Source organism: Panthera pardus, unplaced genomic scaffold (assembly GCF_024362965.1).
Source record: "Panthera pardus isolate Hobbes unplaced genomic scaffold, ASM2436296v1 HiC_scaffold_13, whole genome shotgun sequence".
In the NCBI taxonomy this organism is placed as follows: Eukaryota; Metazoa; Chordata; class Mammalia; order Carnivora; family Felidae; genus Panthera; species Panthera pardus.
This window is the reverse complement of record NW_026526688.1, coordinates 110,630,617-110,654,350: the sequence shown is the minus strand read 5'-3', so window position 1 is coordinate 110,654,350 and position 23,734 is coordinate 110,630,617. Positions and strand designations below refer to the sequence as shown.

The following is a 23,734-nucleotide window of genomic DNA, read 5'->3' as shown; positions in this document are numbered from 1 at the left end:
GAGAAGCAGCATTTTCAAACGGCCAAACTTTTCGCTGAGAGCCTAGGCCAGCCGAGTACTCCGACGCCCCGCCCCCTGCGCCAGCTCACGCTTGTGACGTAAGCGACGGACGCGCGGTCTCCGTGCTCGTCTTTTCCGAGGCGTACGAGAGAACGGTGTCGCTCGTCCTATGACGCGGAAACTCGGACCATAAGGATCTAGAGACGAAAAGGTTGGAAGACGCAGTCCCCAGCCCTGTGTGTTGGGAATTGAGCAGAGTAAGTTCCAAGTAGACTGTAGATAGTGTTGGTCAGGTTGAGCGAGGTCTCAATTTCTCTTTTTTCACGCAGTCCATTTTATCTATCGTTCTTACCTCGCCCCCTCCCGCAAACCCATCAGTTTGCTTGTGCTAGTTCTCAGTGCGCACGCGCAAAAATGCTTTGGCAGCCCTTGTAGTTCCAGTTTTCAGAGGTTGGGGGCGCGTATTATCCGGCGTTGGGAGGTTGGGGGTCCGCCCAGCATTTGGCGACGTCCTCGCGAAAGGACGGGTGCTGAGGGGGGCCGTAGCCAAAGTGGAAATTGCCTTACTTCGTCGATCTGAGCTTTGGCGGCCAAACGATAGCGAATGTGAGGGCTTGTGTTATGAAGTTAAGTCATTTTCTTTTTCAGGATTCTAGTTTTTGTCATCAAAAAATGTCGAAAATCAATTACGGAAAGGAGCTAACAAAGTAGAAGTGTTAAGTGTACTGAGTGCGTTCATAGATGCCCTTTAGGGAAAGTAAGGAAGCAGTTAATTAAGGAAGAAGTGGTCTTGGAAAGCTATAGAGAGTAAGATGCCATTTAACGTGGATCTTGAAAATTGAATAGAGGTTTTATAAGACAAGTAAGGTAAAAAGACTAATTCAGAACTTGCACACAGGCAAGGGAGTTCTGGTACCGTTGGGTGGTCAGCCGTGACTAGAACTTAACGTTTTTGACACACCATTTCCTCCAAAAACGATAAAAGCTATGGATGAGTTTCCCAGGAAAATTCATGTACATGTCCAAATATTTTGCGTATAATTTTGTAGGGAAATTATGAAGAACCTTGAGACGGCCAAGAAGCGTTATATTGTATGTGTTGTCTAGGTTATCTCTTTCATTGTCATTGAGTTATTTTACTTTGTGTAAGTTGTAGAAAACTATAATAATGGAAATTAGTCTTGGAATTAAATTAATTTTGCAATTAAAAAAAAACTGCCGTAACCAGTTTTACACCTATTAACAAATCCATTTCAGTGTTCCTGATTGCTTATTTATTTTAATTCTCCTTCGATTTGGTATTTTATATAATTTTTTAAATTTATTATTTATTTATCTTGTTTTAGGTAGGCTCCACACCGAACATGGGCCTTAAACTCATGACCCTGAGATTAAGGGTCACATGGTCTTCTGAATGAGCCAGCTCTGCACCCCTGAGCTAGTTTTTAATACTTAACTGTTTCCTAACACAGAACACACACATAAAAAATCCTACTTAACTAGTTCCGTGATTTATTACTTAAAATATTTGATGTGTATTCATTTTATATTCACATATTTAGATTTCTCTTTTTAAAATGTATCTTTTAGCAATTTCATGAAATTGACAAGAATGTTTGAAACCCATCCAAAATTCCCTGGACTTTAGGTTAAGAATATCTGAGTCAGAAGATAGAATGAATGATGACAGACTACAAGAGGTTCTACTAATAGGAGTCGAATTTACCAGAACTTGTTTACCTAGCTAGTTTCGGCCAGTTCACTTCACCTTTAAGCCTGTGTCAAAACAAGTTGGAAGAAACTACCTGATTGTGACTGAGGATTTAAAACAATATATGTAAAGTAACTGGCATTGTTATACAGTAACTTTTATTCCTTAAGCCCCTGTTTAGAAGCCAATTAGATGTCACTGGTTCATTACCAATTTTTTAATTTTTATTTTTTTATTACCAATTTTTTAAACTTGCATATTGTAAGAAAGTGCTAAAGGATTTTTAATGTTGAAAGTTGTAACATTAAAATCATAAAATTAGTCTGTGTTTTGGACAAGTTACACAGCTTCTGAGAAGGATAGATGACTTCTGGAACCATTTATAAACTGTTCCCATATTATAGTGACAGTAGTTGTGAACACACTGGAAGGAAAGAAAGAGCCCTTCCAGAAGTTGGTAATAATAATGGTAATAATAATGGTTACGTTTTATGGAGGGAGTGAGAAGGTAGAGTTGGAGAATCAAGACTGTGACAAAAGTACTGCCGTGTAACTTCCTGATTTTCTAGCAGCCATTGCATAGGAAAGTTAAATTGAATCCTATCTTGTTACTTTATGTTTCATCCATATCTTCCTCTAATACAGAGATGTATTTGATTATCTAGAGGATATATTTCTTAAAATCGAAATCGCAGACGTATGTTATACACACTAGGCAAGAGTTTTGGAACTTAATTATTCGGGTCACAAAAATAATCCTTAGGAAAAGGAATGAGGAGGGTCTCTGAGATGAGAATGATAGGAAAAATCTGGTTTGGGGAAATCGTGACTTTCTTCACTTCTGCAATTCTGTCCACTGTTTCTTTAGATGGTGGCTCTGACAAGGAAAGGAACTAGAGAGCTAATAGTATGCCATTTACTAATTTGGAGTTTTTACAAAAAGGAAAGTTAACATTGGATCCTTATGTAATAATTTTTAGCTTCCGTGTATTTTTAAATTATAATCCTACCCCCTTTCAAAAGAACTTGAAGTGCTTAACGTTTTGCAGTGTATGAGAGATCCTTTTAAATAATTAGTTAACAAATGCCTAGGTTGTGATCAAGCTCAAGTCCCTACCTTCATAGTTTTTTTGCATTCTAGTGGGGTAGACAGACAATAAAATTATAACTCCAAGAAGATACAAGGATACAAAGTGGTGACAGAGGGGATAGGTGGGGTTAAAGTTGCCAGGTAAGGAATATCTTAGATTGAGTGAAAGAAAGCCTTTTTGAGAAATTGACATTTATGGAGACCTGAATGAACAGGGAAGTAATCCCTGTGATGTGGCAGGGAAGGTAAACAGCAAGAGCAGAGGGCTTGGGATGGGAATGGCCTTAGCATGTTTAAGGAATGATATGTTGTAGTTGGAGTGAACCTGTTGGAAAGACTTGTTAAGAAATGAAGTTAGATATCCCCAGGCTAGAGAGCATACTGCTTAGGCATACTATGGATTTTGGATTTTGAGTGTGATTAAAAATCCTTGGAGGACTTTGTCCAAGATATTGACATCTCTGGTTTACATATTCTGGCTGCTATCTGGAGAGTTGGTGATAATGGAAGAAGAGTAGAAGCAAGCACAAGTTATGTTCTTGTAGTAGTTCAGACAGGACACAATGATAGCATGAACCAGGTGATAAATGAAAAGTATTCATATTCAGGATATATTTTATAAAGGTAGAGCTAACAAAAATGCTAATGGATTTGTTGTGGTATGTGAGGAAAAGAAGGAGGATTTCAGAATTTTTGCTCTCAACAGTTTTGTGATTGGTGTTTTCCAGAATGGGGAAAACAAGGCAAAAAGAGGTTTGTTAAAATTTGAGCGTTCGGTTTTTGCCATTTTCCACATGAGATATATATAGTTCAGGAAGATAAGTGAAGATGTCAAATGGATGATTGAATATTGGAATGGGGGGAGCTAATGGGAGAAGTAAGGGCTGGAGAATAGAGATTTGTGAAACATCAGCATAGAGCTAAACAGTGTAAAGCCTGGGACCCTCAGAAAGGATATGTGTGGAGATAAGAAGGGAGCCCAGGACTGAATTCAATTCTGGGTAGCATGTAAAGGTAGAGCAGAGTAGAATGGTCCAGAAAAGGAAATTGAGAAAGAGGAAAACTCTCCTGGAAGCCAGATGAAGAAAATATTTTCAAAGAGGGAGTTTGACTGCAGGAGCTGCTAAGGGGTCCAGTAGTCAGTGGAGATCACTGTTTTCAGTTTCACTAGAATGATGGAAAGGGAAGCTTCAAAGGATGGGCTGAAGAATGTGGTTATTCAGCACTAAATGACACCTGATTGGTTTTTGGTTTGTTTTTTTTTTTAATGATTCTGACAAGTAACTCTTTTTATATGTATCTCAATAAATACTTCATTACTTGTATATTTTCAAAATTGGTACTTGGTCAATCAGCTCCAGCCTGTTCTGAAAATGCCAAAATACTCATCTGATTTTTGTGAGATAGCATGTTTAGTTGGAGATTTGAAGTGAAAAGCATTAATGGCTTGTACTCTCTTACTGGGTGTCACTTTGAAACACATTTTCTATTTCTGTTACTGTCTGCAGCATTGGTGCTCAGTAACTGATTCCAGCTGACAGGCCAAAGAGACAGAAATAGGCTTTAAAACTGTGTACACTGAGCTTTAAAGAAGGATAAAGACAGAAGATACAGTAGGGACAGCATCTTCATCTCATCTGGAGTCTCGGCCCCAGCACTTACTCAAACTGAGCAATTAATCCAAATCCACTTTCCCCCCCCCCCCCCTTTACATACACCAGACGTGTGTGACTTCCACAGATAACGGACCAGAATGTTTTAGGTCACCTTGATGTGTAAAGGCCTTAGCCCCTGTTTCCCATCAATCCAGTATGCCATTCTGGTCGCATAGGTCCAAGGCCTGCATACCAACCAATAGTGGCTCCCACCCTGGTGCAATCAGATAAAACTCTCCCCATATGTCTTCACTCTACTGTGTCCCAAGAAAACAGTTATGGGAGCCTGGGAAATAAAATATGGGAAAACTATGTTACAGAGATAAATCTCACCGCAGGCCCGATTTAATAAGCCTTTGCTCATTTACTCCTTTTTGCGTACGTACTTCTAGTGGTTCAGTGAAGAGGCCACAATTCATTCAACAAATTTTTGAGTGTCTACTGTGTGCCAGGGAATGGGAATTCATCAGTAAACAAAACAGACAAAAACCTGATTTCATTAGTATTACATTTTAGGAAGGATAAATAAAAATGTACAGTAGGGGCACCTGAGTGGCTCAGTTAGTTGAGCATCCAACTTCCAGGTCAGGTCATGATCTCACGGTTCATGAGTTCGAGCCCCATGTCAGGCTTTCAGGAGCTTCCCAAGTATTGTCTATCTCCCTCTCTCTCTCTGCCTCACCACTCCTAAAACAAATAAGTAAGCATTTTTTTTAATGTACAATAATGTTAGAAGATAAGTGCAATGAAGGAAAAGTAAGGCAAGGGAGATACAGGTATCCAGAAATTTGCAGTTTTAAATGAAGTGTCATTTGAACAAGACTTTAGCAAGTGAGGGAGCAAGCCATGTTATCTAGGCAGCAAGTGTTTGGAAGGGAACTGCAAATTCAGAAGGCCCTCAGTTGAAGATTTGCCAGCCAGGTTTTAGGACGAGCTAGATAACCAGGTCTTAGGAAGAGCTAGATAACAAAGAAGATACATGCAAAGTAACTCAAGGAAAGAGGTTTGCTGTCCCAAGAAATAAACACTGGGATGGGAAGGTCACCTGGAAAAGAGAAAGCCAGTTCTGTTTCTAATGAACAGAAATTAACATTTCTGGGCACATGGCTAGCTTAGTCCATAGAGCATGGGACTCTTGATCTCAGGATTGTAAATTCAAGCCCCCAAGCCCCACTTTGGGTGTAGAGATTACTTAAGAAAACACTGAAAACAAAAACACTTAAAAATCAAGATCAACTTATTTCATTGGAGATTGTATTTTTTTGTTTAAGATGGAGAATGAGTCTTTAATCTTATAATTTGACATATTGATTTAGAAGTGTAGCTTGGTAAGATATAGATGTTGGTAGAGATTTTATGCTGTACTAGAACATTCTGGCCCTGAACTAAAATGCATCAAAAGCTTAAGCTAATTAATGACAGGTTGTAAATTATTTTGAAAGTAAAAAGGCCAATGAAAAGTGAACAGGTAAGAGATTTAAAAAAAAACCACAATGAAAGTTTTCTCAGCTAATTACAAGTGTTAACCCAAAGTTTGTTCTCTGCCAGCTGAATGAGTGTATCAACCCTTCAGACTAAAAAGGGTAACCTAAATATTTTCCTATTATTACATGTGATATAAACCTTTTTTCAGTACACAGGAATGGAAGCTGAAAGTGGAAATCAAGAAAAAGCAATGGAAGAAGAAAACCCTGAAAAGAAAAAAGAAGTAGAAAAAAAGAAACGGTCAAGAGTTAAACAGGTGCTTGCAGATATTGCTAAGCAAGTGGATTTCTGGTTTGGAGATGCAAATCTTCACAAGGATAGATTTCTTCGAGAACAAATAGAAAAGTCCAGAGATGGATGTAAGTTTTTACTTCACTGTATAATGAATGAATGGAACTAGTTTTTGAGGGTTACTGCCTTAAACTTGTACAACGTTTACCATAAATACAATGGTAGCATATTTTATATTGTGATATATACCATATAATATACATACAAATCCATCAGTTTTTACACGTGAAAACTATTATAGCTCACTTTTGCTTAGAAGACAGATTTCTAGTGTTAAAAGACAAAGATTTCAGCTAATTCTGGAGACACACATCCTATTTTTTTGTTTATCTTGGAGATAGAGCAGAGATACCGGGACAGGGGTTCACAAGCAGGCTTTGTGCTGAGCAGATTATGACCTGAGCTAAAGTCGGAGGCTTAACCTAACTAGCCTCCATGTTTGTGTGGTTGAGCTCCTTGCAAGCTCAGTGGGTAGTGCAAAGTTTTCAGTGTTTTTTGAGTTTTCTTGAATGCTGTGTGCTTAGTGCATTAATTCTCATAAGGCATTTTACTAATTAATTTTGAAAGGAGGGAAATGTGATTAATTTTTTACCAAAATGCAATTATTCTCTGTAATACTAATTTATGCATTTCCATTAGATGTTGATATATCACTTCTCGTGTCTTTCAACAAAATGAAAAAATTGACCACAGATGGAAAGTTAATAGCCAGAGCACTGAAAAGTTCATCTGTTGTAGAGGTAAGAATTATTACAACTATATCATGGAATTATTATGTCAGTTATTAATCTCATGTAACTATTTCATAGCTGGACTTAGAAGGCACCAGAATCAGGAGAAAAAAGCCTTTAGGTGAACGACCAAAAGATGAGGATGAGCGGACAGTGTATGTGGTATGTATGTGGTGAGACCTTATTTTCTAAAAGTTCAGTGCTGGCATTCAAAAGAATGACAGAAACATTCTAACATTACAAGTAAAAATTTATTGACCCTGAAAAAGTACTTCTATTTTAATATTGCTTCTCACTTATAGGAATTACTTCCCAAAAATGTTAATCACAGCTGGATTGAAAGAGTATTTGGGAAATGTGGCAATGTTGTTTATATAAGTATACCACACTATAAATCTACTGGAGATCCAAAGGGATTTGCCTTTGTAGAATTTGAAACAAAAGAACAAGCAGCAAAAGCTATTGAGGTAGGTCCCGAACCTAAAAAGAAAAGCAAAAACAATTAGCAAGTGTTTTTAAATAGTAACAAAATCTTATTGGTTTTCAGTTTCTTAACAACCCACCAGAAGAAGCACCAAGAAAACCTGGCATATTTCCTAAGACAGTAAAAAATAAGCCTATTCCTGTCCTTGGAGTATCAGGTAACTTAATATTGATATTTAAGTAAACGTAGTTGAAGTAAAATGAACACTAATGATAACATTGTTACAGAAGAAAAGAAAAAGAAGAAGAAGAAGAAAGGCCGAATGAAGAAAGAGGACAATATCCAGACCAAAGAGTCAAACATTGACACAAGTAAAGAGACTGTAGGAAAAATGAAAAGATCCAGGACCACATCTGAGGGATCTGAAGTAGAGATTACTGAACCCCAGAAGCCACCGTCAAAGAAAAAGAAAAAACGGGAAAGAGCAGAAGCATCCAGCTTACCTACAGTCAGAACAGGGAAGAGGAAGAGAAGTATCTCTGAAGAAGCAGAACACCCAACTCCCAGGTCAAAAGTAAAGAAAATAACGCAGAAAGACAACATTAAAAAAGAAGATGTAGAAGTTCCCAAAGAAAACAAAGGTATTGACAACTACAGTTAATTTATCTACAATTAAATTAAAATGAGAGATTAAGAAATCCTTATTTACCTAAAGCTAACTTTTTGATATTAAGATTTAGAAGTCTCTACTGAAGAGGAAAAGGATACTGGAGATGTAAAAGATGGATCCCTTTTAAAAGCAAAAAGGAAGCATAAGAAAAAACACAAAGAGAGGCACAAAATGGGAGAAGAGGTTATACCCTTAAGAGTACTTTCAAAGTAAGTAGATGATACAGATTCTGTAGTTGAAAATTGGCACACGCCATCACCATTGCTAAAGTGCAATTCCAATTTGTATTGAACAGAGTTGCATATTAGCAACAGTCATGGCATGTAGCCAAGATCTGCACACATAATGGATATAAGGCAGTTGAGGATTTGAAAGGAACCACCACACTAAAACATGGAAGCACTTATTTTTATCATGTCACAGCAAGTGTCTCCATGTTAAAGTAGAGGGCGTTCCTTAACAGTTTTAAGGGTACAGCTTAAATATACCATAGATGGTCATTTCGGTGAGGCTTAAGCCTTGTTAAGTTTGTAAAATGTAAAAGTAAGACTTACCATCACTAAAACATGGAAGCACTTACTTTTTTAGATACAAAGCAAGTACATCCACGTTTAAGTGGTGGGGAGCCCAGTCTTGTAAAAATGTGAAAGTTACCATTCTTTAACCTGTAAAGTAAGCTTAGAAAATGCCGGATCAAGATAAACATTGTGTCCATTTGGGAACACCTCCACTGAAACATGGAAGCACTTACTTTTGTTTTACACAGCAGGTACCCCCATGTTAAAGCAAAGGGGCTCCCCTTGGGCTATATAAGGAACTTGCCTTGTTACATTCAGAGGAGTGATTTGGATTCACTTCTACTAAAACATGGAAGCACTTACTATTTAAAAGTCAAAGAAAGTACTTCCATGTTAAAGTTAAAGGGAGTCCATCCACACAAGAAGCAGAAGCCATGTAGGAAAAGAAAAGAAAAGGCAAAAAACCATACCTTTGCCAAGAAAGTTTTTCTGATCCTTCTTGAATTGTACTCTCGAAGTGCCCTGTCCTCCTCTTGAAGGTTAAAAGGCAAGGACTTCAGGCACTTGTATTTATACTATTCTTAACTGCTGAATTCCTCTTGCCTTTTTATCTCAGAGAATCATTACAAGAGGTTTTTGTTATTCTAATGTATCAGCTCTCTGGGAATGTATGATCCTGGGTGGGTCTGGATACTTTTTTTTTTTTTTTTGAAGTATACAGATGTCAATAATAACAGCTAAGACCATTACCGCAAGATATCCTCTTTAAAAAAAAAAAAAAAAAAACCCTATCTGCTTGTTTGATGGCATAGATTAGAGTAACAATGAGTGCTCCTGTGGAGCCTGGAGAGGCATTGTGTTTCTATCTGGAGGAGCTCTAGCTGTTTGAAGAAACATCTACATGTTAAATGCATGTAAATAAATAAATTGCTTCCATGGGGCGTTTTTTTTCTTCTTAGAAATTCCTTTTGAGTCAAGTAAATGCTAAGGAATGTTATCTCCCAAATTGGAAGCAGTTTAACAAATAATCTCTAAATAGTAATCTGCCATTTTCCCCCTAGTGATGACTAATTGTTACTAGTTAATTAATTCAAAACTTTTATTTTCATAAATGAAAATATTTGAAACATACTGAAGAATTGAATTGTCAGATTTAAAACATTTAATCTGAATGTTGGGTCAGATGGAACTCCCCTTTATGTATTTACTGGATGGACTTAGGATTCCAGAAGTAGTGTGAATGTATGTGTTTGAAGAAGGAAAAGATTACAAGGCACTGTGAATGTATATACTTTGATAATAACTTTTTATTTGACCATCTTTTTTCACTATTTCAAAAGTACATTCTTTTCGTTACAGGAGCGAATGGATGGATTTGAAAAAAGAGTATTTAGCACTGCAAAAAGCCAGCATGTCTTCTTTAAAAAAAACAATATCCCAAATAAAATCGGAGTCAAAAATGGAAACAAATGGAGTAGCTCCTAACTCTGGAATAGAAAATGAAAAAAGTAAATACCACTATAATAGTTTTTGTAGTATTGTATTGTGTTTATATACTAATGTACTATTTCTGAGTTACAGGATAAACCTTAATTTTTAAAAACTTAAATGTGCAATTTATTTTTGATATAAGAATATTTGAAGTGCTCGTTTTCATGACTCCTGTTTTTCTGGGCACCTGGCTGGCTCAGTAGAACATGTGTCTCTGGATCTGCGTCCTATGTTCAAGCCCCTTGTAATTCAAGCCCTTGACATTTAAAAAAATTAAAAAAAGAAAAAAGAAAGTATCTTTTTTACTTAAGTTTTCTCTACAGTTTTTATTAATCAGAATTAGTGATGAGTGTCTATCAATTGAGCAAGTTTGTAGAAACAAAAATTACAATTTCCGTCTGTAATTTTATCCTATTAGGACATATTTGGAATTCTTACAAATTGAAAATCTTAAATTTTCACATTTTAATCATAATGTTTGTTGAATGTTCTTAACATACTGTTCTGTGTCTGTTTACTAAGTAAAGTACTCTTATTATTTGGTTAAGAAAAAGGGGGAATTTTTTCTAAGGTTTTACAAGTGTTCTAACCAGGCTCTGCAATTAGAGTAGTAAAGGTTTGGGTATTTTTATTCATGGTAATCTGCAGTAAGCAGTATGACACCAGAATAACTTATTTTACAGTTACATTAAGTAAATTAAAATTAGTTACTTAAATCAGCTGAAGAAATTACTGTTGTTCTTCTAAAGTGGGCCTACTAAATTATTGAGTGTAAGAGGCTTATTTCTCTTTCCTTTTCAAATCAACAGCAAACAGTGAAGAGTGTTGTCCCCAGGAAAAGGTTAATGCAACAGGACCACAGTTTGTCAGTGGCGTGATTGTGAAGATCATTAGCACTGAGCCTCTGCCTGGCAGGAAACAAGTCAGGGTAATGCTTTTGTGTGTTGAGGATAGTTGTTGCTCTTTCCTTTTTAAAACTTCCCCATGTGAAAATGTTTTGCATATGGAAAACAAAGCAAGTAAAATTAGAATTTGTTCCTCTGCAATAAACTATGTCTAGATTTGATTCTACCGTAACTCTTGTATTTGACTTGAAGCAAAATCTGAAGTCTGAAATTCCCTGCTGGATGAAATTTGCAGTGAGCTCAGTTTAAAACATCTTTCTATAGAACTGCACTTGGCTTATTTTTATTGGTGCCGTTAACGGTTGATTGAGTAGTTGAATGAGTAAGCCTTACTATAGTCATTATAACTTAAAAGAATAAATTAGTAAAATGCTTTCCTGGTATTCCTTTAAGGGACATCTATTTTCAGAGAAAATTTATTTTAGAAAATATTTCATGCTAAAATATTGAGTAGTTGAATGAGTAAGCCTTACTATAGTCATTATAACTTAAAAGAATAAATTAGTAAAATGCTTTCCTGGTATTCCTTTAAGGGACATCTATTTTCAGAGAAAATTTATTTTAGAAAATATTTCATGCTAAAATGTATTAAATACCTAGTCAACATTAGAGTTGGTCTGAAGTTATTACGAATTTTTAATCGTCTGTTGTTGTCTGATTTTGTAGCGAACATAATTCGTTTTCATTAGAGCTCTTAACTTCCAATAGATTCCCAAAAGATTTTGTGACTTAAAGTCAGAGCTATTTTGGAACAAAGGGGATATCATATGCATATTTTTTAACTTAACATCAATTTAGTAATTTTGTCTGTTAATCCTCTTGGAAATTGAAATTTTTTCCTGGAAGAAATCAAAGATTTTTTTGGAGAAAAAAGGTTTTGTTAATATTGTTTATTTATTTTTTTTGCTATTTTCAGTCTGCACTGATTGTTTAAAAATGTGAAACAATTTAAAAAAAATGTGAAACAATTACAGAAAAGTGTAAAATATTTTGAAAAGCTACAAAAATTTTGTATGCGTGTACAAATAAATACGGAGTCCTATATAATTTACAGTACACATTGTTATATCTATTGCTCTGCAATCTTTTTTCACTTTATCTATTTGATCTTCTAACAGCCTTTTGTAACAGCACAACGATATTTCTTTCTTATTGACCTATTCCTATGTAAAATAGCATATATATTTTCATAGCAAATATATTTTCAATTGTTATGCTGACATTCATCATCATCTAGTATGTTGTTTTGATTTTGCATAGACTCCTACCAGTCACATTTTTTAACTTGCATGACCATTGAAGTTGCTCACTGAAATAAGCTTGTGAACACTTTATCTGAAATCCTGTTTCCTGTAAAATCCTGTAGCTGTCACTAACATAAATTTAGATTCTTTTTAAGATGTTGATGAGGGATTTGGTGAATCCCAAATTGGTATTACCAACTTATATTTCAGAGTATGGTAACAACAATACAGAATTTCAGATCAGAAGGGTAAAAAACTGAGGATGTAAATGAAGCAGTGGTTAATCAAGTAGCAAAAGATTTAAAAGAAAAATTAGAAAAAGTTTGTTATTTGAAATAACAAATTCAGTAATATTCATCAGAGAGCTTTTGTTATCTAAAAGATAAGTATATCAGTTAAAAATTACTTACAAAATCATAACATTGTTAAAAGTTAGTAGTTACTTACATTTTGCCGGAACAAAAATTGAGTTATTATGGTATTTACTGCTATTTAACTTGCCCATGTGATTACCAGGCTAATTTATCATTTTAAGGAATGGTTTTAAGTCCTGGGATTAGCCTGACATTATAATGGATATATAGGTAATATTTTGAATTGTAGTAATCGGGTCTATCTGGTAAGTCAGTTACAAAACACTACCAGTTAATATATTCACATTTCATTAACTTCATACCAATTATTTGTCTTGCTTTCTAAATTTAGTACTCAAGTACAAGTGGAAAGAATTAGCAAGTATATTTCCCTCCAGTTCTATTTTTTTCATGTAATTAGCAATCATTAAGTGCCATTTTGAGATAGGCAATATGCTAAGAGTAGGGTTGAGTTAATACTTACTCCCTGGCTTCTCAGGTTTTTATTGCTTATTCTTTATTATTAACTAATAAACTTTTCTTATATTGTGGTGAAATAATATTTCCAGAATACTGCTCAGTTACAGAATTCAGACCTTAAAAATCCAACATCTAAAAGTAATCTAAATTCTTTGAGGCTTGAAATTTGGGTCAAAAGTAAAGCCAGATGCATAAAGTGCTTTTTTTTTTAAGTTGGGAATCTCTAGTAATTTCTTTGGTTTTCTGAATGGAAGTTGATGAATGAAGAATTATATAACATTCCTGCATAATTGCATTGTTTACACCACAGAACATGCTGGGAAGAAATGGTTAGGAATGCAGGAATCTTGTTAATTTGCCCTCACAGCAGGCATTATAGGTAAAACTTTTCCTTGCTGGAGGACCACAACTTGTTTAGAAGAGATTGTTGAGGTATTTCATCAGAAACTATGAACTCTTGAGCTATATTCCCATAGATCTACTCAGGAACCTAGGATTTTTGTAGGCTCCCATGAAATGTTTTTTTTCACAAGTTGTTAGAAAAAGTTGAATTTTTTTTCATATATTTTAAGTCATAAGGGATTTTGCACAGATAAGTGGAAACGCACCTTCTCCCCCAATCCATTCTGGGTTTTTTGTTTGTTTTTAATTGTATTCCTTATTTTAACTATACTGTGACTTGTAATCCCCTTCTTGATGTGGGGGCTAGGGGAAATTATTTGTACATCCTGCTCTATAAATCTGTTGTCTCTCTGTAGTAGTCCTATTCTAGTTAATATTCTAAGATTGTGATTGAAAAAAAGGGTTTGATTAGAGTTTTCAACTTTGTCCAAGTCAATTTTAAGAGTATTTGTGTATATTTTAGAGGTGCGTGGCTGGCTCAGTCAAGAGAGTTTATGACTCTCGATCTTGGGGTTGTGAGTTCTAGCCCAGATTATGTAAATGATCTCTACCCTCAACATGAAGCTCGAACTCAAAACCCCTAGATCAAGAGTCACTTAACTGTTGTACTGACTGAGCCAGCCAGGCACCCCTGTGTATGATAAGTAGGATAGTTACTCCTCATTTTAAACTGGATATGGCTTATTTATGTAACACATTCTAACACAACTATGGGAATAATTTTAGAATTATTATCAAACATTTCTATTATTTATGTAAAATCTTTCTAAACTCTAATGCAGGATACTTTGGCAGCAATCTCAGAAGTTGTTTATGTGGACTTGCTAGAAGGAGATACAGAATGCCATGCTAGGTTTAAAACCCCTGAGGATGCTCAAGCAGTAATAAATGCATATACGGAAATTAAAAAGAAACACTGCTGGAATCTCGAGATCCTTTCTGGTAAAACGTCAGAGTCTTTTTTAATAACTCTTACTTAGAGGTGATTGTACTATGTTTTCTGATTTTGATTAATAAACTTTTTATTCATATTCCAGCATGTACAAAGTAGTATTTAATCAGACAACTATTGAAGTGTGATTAATGCCTTGAATATGTTTCTTCATTTGTATTAGTGATTATTGTTTTTGTTTGTTTTCAAGGTGATCATGAGCAGAGGTATTGGCAGAAGATTTTGGTAGATAGGCAGGCCAAACTTAATCAGCCTCGTGAAAAGAAAAGAGGCACTGAGAAGGTAATCAATTCATTTTTTTGTTTTTTGTTGTTACAGTTGTTTGATAGCTTAAATATAATAGGTTGAATGTTTTCTGGAAGTCAGTAATGTGTAGTCCTAAAATAACCTTGGTTTTCCTATACACGATAAAGATTTACATGGTGTATACTGCATTTTAAATTGTGAGAGACAATACTTGTTTCTCTGGATTTTGAAATATACGAAATTAGAATTATTTTCCCCACAGGGTACATAATTTTAATTTAGAGTTTTCTTGTTTTCCTTTCTTTTATTGTACCTGTTAGTAGCAGTTTAATTTCAACAGTGTTGAATTCTGGCTGCTATGTATCATAGTTTGGTAGTAAATGATTATTTAAAGATTGTCTTAATGGTAAAAACACAATGTATTTAAGAGTGTAGTTTTTTAAGATATGACCCCCCACAGATAAGATTGGGAGACTTTATGCCTAATGTTTGTTATAGCAATGATAAGCTTTATTCCTTTTTCTCTATAGTAGTCAACAAGTGAAACAAACAAGCTTAAATACTTTAAATAATGTAAAATAGACTCTGTTTCAATAATTTCATTTTAAATGATACTGAGTAATTTAATACTTGTTGTTTGTGTGCTGGAACGTTTATTCTTTTTAATCAGATTATTATAAATAGTAGTACATCTTTAAGTGCTTAGGACAAATTAAGGGTACGTAATAACTAATGCTATTATAAAATTTTTAAATGTGTATTATTAAATAAGTATCTAAAAAGATATGCATTCTTCTATGACTGGTTACACTTAAAATCATAATACTTCCTGTGTGCTAGATTTGTTGAGTGTTTTTCATTGGCCTTGCATTGCCTAGGATTCACTGGAATTTAAGATGATTTGAAGGGAGGTTTCCTACTGGTCTTTGTTAATTCTGTTTCCATGAATACAGACTGAATTTGCTGAAATGTGGGAAGGCCTCCTTCCTCCCTACGGATTCTTTCAGGTCTAAGAGGTGGTAATTTCAAAGCCTGCTTGAGATTATTTAAATGTTAAAATCATTGAACCAGAGCTCATAACTAAAATGAAATCGCTTTGTTAAATAGTATTTACCATTCTAATTGGTGTGAAATTTCATTTAAATCATATATGTTTTTAAAACTAGGAATTAGTTTTGTTTTTCAGAAAGATCCAACCTCCATAAATAAACTTGAGGCAAGGAAATAAACAATGACTGGGGAATTTTATAAGTTTCATTGGAACACAATGAGTGCCTCTGTTACTGAGTTGGAAAGTTTTTTCCTGATCTCATTTATCTGTTGCACCACCAGTCTTGTCCTTAGCATGATTTGTTTGATAAATAGTATAGGATTCTAGCTGAAGATGTGAAAGTAGCTAGTTGGCTCCCGTCATGTAATTAAAATAAGGTACCACACAAAGTGGGTATTGTACATACTTTTCAGAAAACACAGTAATTAGTATGTCAGTCTACCTTTTTGATAATTCATTTAATTAATATTTTTTGAGTGCTGATTTGTGTTAGCCACCATTCTAGGAAATAGCTGCAAGTAACAAAATACCCTGTTTTCGTGAAGTTTGCAGATGAACAGTTTAGGTCAGGTGATGACAAATGCTGTGTATAAAAAGCAAATTAAAGGGTATTGTGAGATATCTTTACATCACATGAGGTTCTGGGAAGTTCTCTGTGAAAGCGACACTAGGGCAGACCTTAGGAAAGTGAGCATACAAGCAGGAGAGCTTAAATGCACAGCTTTCCAGGCAGAGGCACCAGAAAGCACAGAAGCCTTAAAGGGAAGGAGGCCACTGCAGCTAGATTCCTGGGAGCAAGCACCGTAGTAACGGAAGTTAAATATTTAGAAAAAAAATAGCGGCTAAAAAAGTATGACATTAGCGCTTTTCTGATATGACAGTTCAAAGTTTCCCAGTAGTATTGTAGTGTTTGGTCCATGAGCGAAGGAAGAAAAGCACTGGTAATGAATCTTCGTTCTGCATTTTCATGTCGGGGAGCAGAAGGAAACTAGGGACAGTTTCCTAAGTCCCAGTCAGTTTATGCAATATTAAAAGAGGAGAGTAGGTGAAGAAAAAAGGTGTTTTATACTCATGGTAGTATTTTTTACATATAGAGATCAATATGGGTAAATTCTCACAAAAGATTAGTAAGATGAGGAAGCGTCCCCCAGAAAGGGGCTCATTCCTTCTGGCGAGTCTTTGTAGCCTTTGTTGTCTTCCCTATCACTTTGACCATGTGGGTAAAATGCAGTAACAGCTACTGGAGACCATGAGTCTTTTCTCATTCATCCTTAGCTTTTAAAGCATTTTTGAAATTTAGTTAGCATGGTCTTTTTTCTACAAATTACTGATATATCAGATATTCAACAGGTAAAGACAGAATTCATGAAATTATAATGAGGAACAGGCTTTTGGTTTAATCTTGAAGTGACTTTGTACAAAAACAACAAATACAGGGGCACCCTAATTTCATTTCCATGGTAATAAAATCTTAAATATATCCCATAAACCTTTCCTTCCATAGATATAAACCCTGGTTCTGGCTTTGCTGATGACTTTTGTGAATGTGGTCCTCATGTGGCTGTTACTGTTTTCTGTCATAAACAGACTGTTTGGTGACCTTGGCATCTTTTGAGTTTTTGTCTTTAAATACTTGTATTTTTAACTTGTGTAGCCGGTCTATCTCTATGCTGACTTCTACTTTAACTTTTAAGTAAACTTTTAATATTAAGCAAACACTTTAAGAAACTAAACAATAAATAAAAGTGACTTCCTACCAATGGCCACAGTCACAAAACATTTTAACGAAATTCTGGTGAATAATTACTAGAATCTATTTTTTTTATTTTTTATTTTTTGATGTTTATTTTTGAGAGATAGAACACGAGCAGGCAAGGGGCAGAGAGAGAGGGAAACACAGAATCAGAAGCAGGCTCCAGGCTCTGAGCTGTCAGCACAGAGCCTGATGTGGGGTTCGAACCCATGAGCTATGAGATCATGACTTGAGCCAAAGTTGGATGCCCAACCATCTGAGCCATCTAGGAGCCCCTAGAATCTATTTTTTAAGGGAGTAAGATTTTCATTTCCTCCAAAGCTACAATAAAATATTTAAAATTTTTACATCAAGAAAACTTTTGGAATATTTAGGCATCTTAAACAGTCTTCTACATTCCATACAATTTCATTTGCCTTTAAAAATATTAAAGTATTTATGTAAGGGTGTGATAAGTAATAAGTTCTCTTAAGAGTAGATCCCTAGGTAGAATATTTTAATTTTCAAATTTGTAAGCAAACCTTTGTGTAGCACTCAGAGCAAAATATATTGTCTCATTCCAATAATGCATGAATTCGCACGCACAATATAATTATTTAGGACCACATATCTTTTAAGAAATGTCTTAGTAATTAATACTCAAGTCCAAGGGGATATGAAACAACTAACCAATATGGGTCTTGAACCCTCCTAAAAGGTTAAAAAAAATTGCCAGCATGGAGTGGCTGTTTTCAACTGAAAATTTTTTTGTAATGTGAAACTAAAATTTGAGTGTTTTAGGTAATTCTAAGATTTATTATCTATTATACTTAATAAGCCATAATCCTGAACAGTTCTTTCTATATTGATTTGGTTTAAGCTTAATTTATGTCTTTTGTCTACCTTTCCCTCTTTTAAAAAATTTTTATTCAACCTGATTTTTCTAGTCGTAATTATCTTTTTAAGCATCCGGTACATTCTGATTTCTAATTTCTTTCTCTGTAGTTAATCACCAAAGCTGAGAAGATTAGACTGGCAAAGACTCAACAAGCAAGTAAACATATTAGATTTTCTGAATATGATTAAAAAACACTTTTGGTTCACCTCTTAAGATTTCAATGATTACTTGAACTTTTCTTAGGAAATCCATTTTATTATGGTAGTCAATAATAAAGAATGTTTTCCTGAAACCTACGTTAATTAAAAAAAATACCTTTGTTCCTTAACTTGTAAATAAGACTTTTTTTTGAGACAAGTACATTGTATACCCACAGTTTTACATTAAACGTCTTATTTGCTGAAATTATCTTCTACAAATCAACCTCAAAATAATTAGTAAATATGTTTTGAACATTGTCATTGATTTTGTTGTTTTTATATTACAAAAAAAAAAAAACATTTGCAAAAAATACTGCACAAATAGTTTAAGAAAATATGTTTGATGGTAGACTCACTGTACTTGTTTTATAGTTTGCTTTTTCCATTTCAAATATCTAAAATATCTTTTCATGTTGACTTATACAGAGACTTATGTGTGATACTTCATTCTGTTCATTGCACTTTGCTTATCTGAGCTTCCACTGAATAGGCCATATGAACTGTCCAATTAAAATATTAAACTTTTAAAAGTATTGAGTTTGTTTTTCATAAATGAAGTTAAACATCTTATTTTGCTTAACCAAAGTAAAATGTACCAGATGCTCTGAACACAGGGAGAAAAAACATCTTCTCAGAATCAACCTTGGGCATAACTGAACTCTATCATTTTATTCAGGAAAGTGGCAGACTGGAGTATTTTAAGTCCTTCTCAGAACTGAATCTACAGGGCCTTTTCATGACTGGCATCTTGATCCCCTATGAGAATATTAAAAACAGCCATGGGGTTCATTTCCTTGGGCTAGAAACCATTTGTAGTTCCATCAGCTTTATCCAGAAGTGAGGGCCTCATTTGGTACCTAATTGTAGAAGACCTACAGTCAGGAAACTACTTCTGTGGGCCAGGGATTTGAGGAGATTGGCTGCCTCACTGGTTGGGGTGACAGCAGTCTATTAATACTAAAAATAGGCATTTGGCAAGTTGCCCACTGACCCATTCCCTTTTTTTTCTCCATGAAGGAAAGCTAACGTACACGCACTGTAATGGAGGGAAAGAAATATCTGTAAATAGTTACTAAACCTTATTATGAAGATTATGAGTAAATATGCTTCCGTTGATCCAGAATAGTCAACAGTTGGATGTATGTTTAAAGGATTCAGCTGGTCTCAGTGAGGACTGTCTTAAGGTGACTTTGGAAGGGTTGTTAAGTAAAATTTAAGAAATTCTCCCCTTGGCAGTTTTTAAAACAAGATAAGTGGTCATTCAGCAAATATCTTTGGACACTTTTAGCACTTGGGACAAAGATCTCTCTCCCATGGACCTTATAGTTCAGCAGTAGTTAGAGACGGTAAGCAAAAATAAGTAATAAAAGTTACACTTCGTTAGGTAACTCCTTAGGACAAACAGAAAAGGTGGAGGAGAAACCCCATTCATTCATTCTTCTATTTATTCTTTAATTCATTTAATTAAAGAAATACTTAGTCTTTGCTACACATTTGACCCTGACAAACAGCTACAAATAAAAGGTAAGGCATCCTGCCCTTGAGCAGTTTACAGCCTTGGGGAAGACCCACAAGCCAACATAATCATGATACTATGTAAGTAATGTAACAAGTAGCTCCAGATTATGTGGGATACATTCCTAAAAGCTTACTCATGATAATTGAGTGACCTTCCAAGGTTTCTATGAACCTTTAATTTGGGGGGGGGGGGGGGGTAAGTGAATTTCCTTTTTATCTAACACTTAGCACATAGTAATTGTTTAATACATATTTGTTTAATTGAGTTAAATTGAATATGTGTTTCAAGATGTTCCCCCAGGATGGATGTTACAGTTTGCTCCAGTAAAGGATATTTTCTTACTCAACTTGCTGATTCTCAGTGTTCACATTCCTTTTTTTTTTGTAAGTGCTTGCTATGTACCTGTCTTTATGTATTTTGGTGGGATTTAGTTTCTTAACTGCAAAACTAATTTTATTTAAGCACCTTACAGTAGCTCAGTACCACTCATTGGTCATTGTCTGTTGTTAGTAGTTGTTGAAACTGAAGCACTTGTCAAAGGTTATAATACCTAACTAATCCGAGATTTAAGCTCAGTTTCTCTTATTCTAAAGACCACACATTTAACAACTGTGATACCTCCCTTCTTAACCACCTTCCCGCCTTTCTCCTTTTCTTCCTTATTTTATTCTTTGTAGCCAATGTTTTCCATGTTATGGTAGAGATGTACTGTAGTTTATTTAACCATGCTTCTATTGGACAACTAGTTGTCTGCTTTTTTACTACTGAGAGCAATGCTGCAATGAACATCATGTCCACCTTATTGAAATGTATTTGCAGGATAGATTTCTGGAATAGGAATTGGGACAAAGATATCTTTTAGGGGTGCCTGGCTGACTCCTTTGGTAGAACATGAGTTCAAGCCCCATGATGGGCATGGAGCCTACTTAAAAGTTAAAAATACATATATATCTTTTATATTAGTATGTCTGAAATAGCCCAAAATGGTGTATAAATTTTCACTGGGCAACAATTACATTTCCCCCTTTTTTTTTTTTAATCTAAACTCTTACTAATACAGAATCTGGGGTGCCTCGCTGGCTCACTCAGCAGAGCATGCACCTGTTGATATCAGGGTTATGACTTGGAACCCCTCTTTGGGCATAGAGTTTACTTTTTAAAAAGTACAGGTTGAGCACCTGGGTGGCTCAGTCAATTAAGCATCCAACTCTTGGTTTTGGCTCAGGTCATGATCTCATGGTTCTTCAGATTGAGCCTGTCAGGCTCCACACTGATAGCTCAGAGCCTGCTTGGGATTCTCTCTCTCCCACTCTCTCTGCACCTTCCCCCCCTTGTGCCTATGCTTGTTCACTCTCGAATAAACTATTAAAAAAAGTACAGGTTCTAATCATAATCAGTCGTTTTCGTTTTTCCCGATCTAAACATGAAAATGTGAAGTGTATTCATGATAAATATGATCATGACGTGAGCCAAAAACAAGATTCAGATACTTAACTGACTAAGCCACCTGGGTGCCCCAACAAATTATTATTTGTAGATTTTTATAGCATGGATAATTTCTTTTTAAGGACTGAACTGCAGAACTTTTTATGTTAACATATCCTTATAAATATGTTCTCCCATTCAACCACTTGCCTTTCAACTTGGTTTATAATACATTTGTTGTATAAATATTTTATATTTTTACAGAGCCATATCTTTCAGTCTGCTTTTTACAAAATAATTTCCCAGTCTGGAGTCTGTGAATCCTGCCTTCTTTTCTTATTTTCTCATGTTCAGAATATTGACAGATAAGCAGGAATCTTTGAGTTAGCATGAGAGACTTTGTGGACAAGTGCAATCTTTTTTTTTTTTTTTTTTTAACATTTATTCATTTTTGTGAGACAGAGAATGAGTGGAGGAGGGGCAGAGAGAATTCAAAGCAGGCTCCAGGCTCTGAGCTGTCAGCACAGAGCCCGATGTGGGGCTCGAACCCATGAACCGTAAGATCATGACCTGAGCTGAAGGCAGATGTTCAACCAACTGAGCCACCCAGGTGCCCCGCGGACAAATACAATCTTAATTAAAGCAATACCTTTCTTTAAAAAAGAAGTCACAAATTTTTTTTTTTTAATACCTTGGGAAGTTTATAATATAAAGAGAATTAAAATGAAAAAGTAGGAAGCAGTCGCACTAGAAGAGTCCACACTATCACTTTTATTTATTCCCCATTTGTCTGATGACTGACTTATCACAAACAAGACTGTCTCATTTATGCAGCTGCACAAGTTATGCACCAGTGCTAGCATTTGCATAGACTACGATGTGAAGGTGTTCTTGGAGGTATATAGTGCACAATCTGCACACTGTACATGACAGCCTAGTGATCCTTAGCTTTTTCTGTTTTGTGATTGAGACCATCCTTACACTGCTGGGGAAATAAGACAAAAAACTAACATTCTTGTAAATTACCACAGTACTCCAGGTCTGAGGTGGTCCAAACCTGGAGACTTGGTTTATATTACAGAGCAGGTTATCAAAATAGGGACTTTCAAGTATAGACCTTATAATAGGGATCTCTAAATGTCAACCTGAGGTTTTGCAACCATTATAGGAAAAATTTCTATAGCAATACTTACGACTATAATATATATAACTATATTGTGAATGTCTACCGAAATGTTTTAGATTTGCTTTATCTTGACTAACCAGGGCTTGGTCTTAAAAGTTGTGTTTTGGGGGCACCTAGCTGATTCAGTGGGTAAAGCATGAGACTCTTACTAATCTTGGGGTCACAAGTTCAAGCCCCATGTTGTGCACAGAGTTTAGTTTTTATTTTATATTTATTTTTTTTTAATTTTTTTTTTTTATGTTTATTTATTTTTGAGAGAGAGAGACAGAGTGTGAGCAGGTGAGAGCCAGAGAGAGGAGACACAGAATCTGAAACAGGCTCCAGGCTCTGAGCTGTCAGCACAGAGCCCGACACAGGCTCGAACCCACAAACTGTGACATCATGACCTGAGCTGAAGTCGGATACTTAACTGACTGAGCCACCCAGGTGCCCCCAGAGTTTAATTTTTAAAAAAGCATCTGGGTGACTCTGTCCATTGAGCATCCAACTCTTGATTTCCACCCAGGTCATGATCTCATGATTGTGAGATCAAGCCCCATGTCAGCTACGTGCTGAGAGTGGAGTTTGCTTAAGATTCTCTCTTTTTACTCTGCCCTTCTCCCATGAGCATGTGCGTGGTCACTTTCTATTTATCTGGGGAAAAAAAAAAGTCAACTACACTCACTTAATATGGCGCCCAAACTCGTCCCAAGATCAAAAGTCGTATGCTGTACCAACCAAGCCGGCCAGGCACCCCAGGCATAGAGCTTACTAAAAATATATATAATAATGTTTTCATATTTGAATAGCTTATTGAAATGATAATATTTATTGGCTTAAAATATTACTAAACTTAATTTCATTTGCTTTTTTTTAACCTTTTTAATGTTGCTATAGAAAATTTTATTTTTTTAATTTGTTTTTAATGTTTATTTTTGAGGAAGAGAGAGTATGCACACACGAGTAGGGGAGGGGCAGTAAGAGAGGGAGACAGAAGGTAGGAAGCAGGCTCAGGCTGGTGCAGACAGCAGAGAGCCCATGCAGGGCTCTCCAACTCAGAAACCTTGAGATCATAACCTGAGCTGAAGTCAGATGC

The 23,734-nt window shown here is 35.4% G+C and overlaps 1 protein-coding gene across 4 annotated transcripts; it reads left to right on the top strand.

Moving 5' to 3' along the window:
• The first annotated feature begins 124 nt into the window (after positions 1-124).
• Positions 125-19,062, top strand: LARP7 (La ribonucleoprotein 7, transcriptional regulator). 4 transcript variants are annotated; one of them, XM_019417978.2, is made up of 13 exons: positions 125-257; positions 6,090-6,300; positions 6,872-6,972; positions 7,042-7,125; positions 7,266-7,430; positions 7,511-7,604; positions 7,678-8,028; positions 8,122-8,266; positions 9,935-10,083; positions 10,876-10,994; positions 14,233-14,392; positions 14,593-14,684; positions 18,437-19,062. In XM_019417978.2, the coding sequence occupies exons 2-13, from the start codon at positions 6,099-6,101 to the stop codon at positions 18,515-18,517; spliced, it is 1,743 nt and encodes a 580-aa protein (XP_019273523.1). In that variant the 5' UTR covers positions 125-257; positions 6,090-6,098; the 3' UTR covers positions 18,518-19,062. The 4 variants fall into 4 exon arrangements, with proteins under 4 accessions (XP_019273523.1, XP_019273507.1, XP_053757325.1 ...); XM_019417962.2 differs by having other exon boundaries at positions 7,675-8,028; XM_053901349.1 differs by lacking the exon at positions 125-257 and adding an exon at positions 487-606 and having other exon boundaries at positions 7,675-8,028.
• Positions 19,063-23,734: the final 4,672 nt, after the last annotated feature.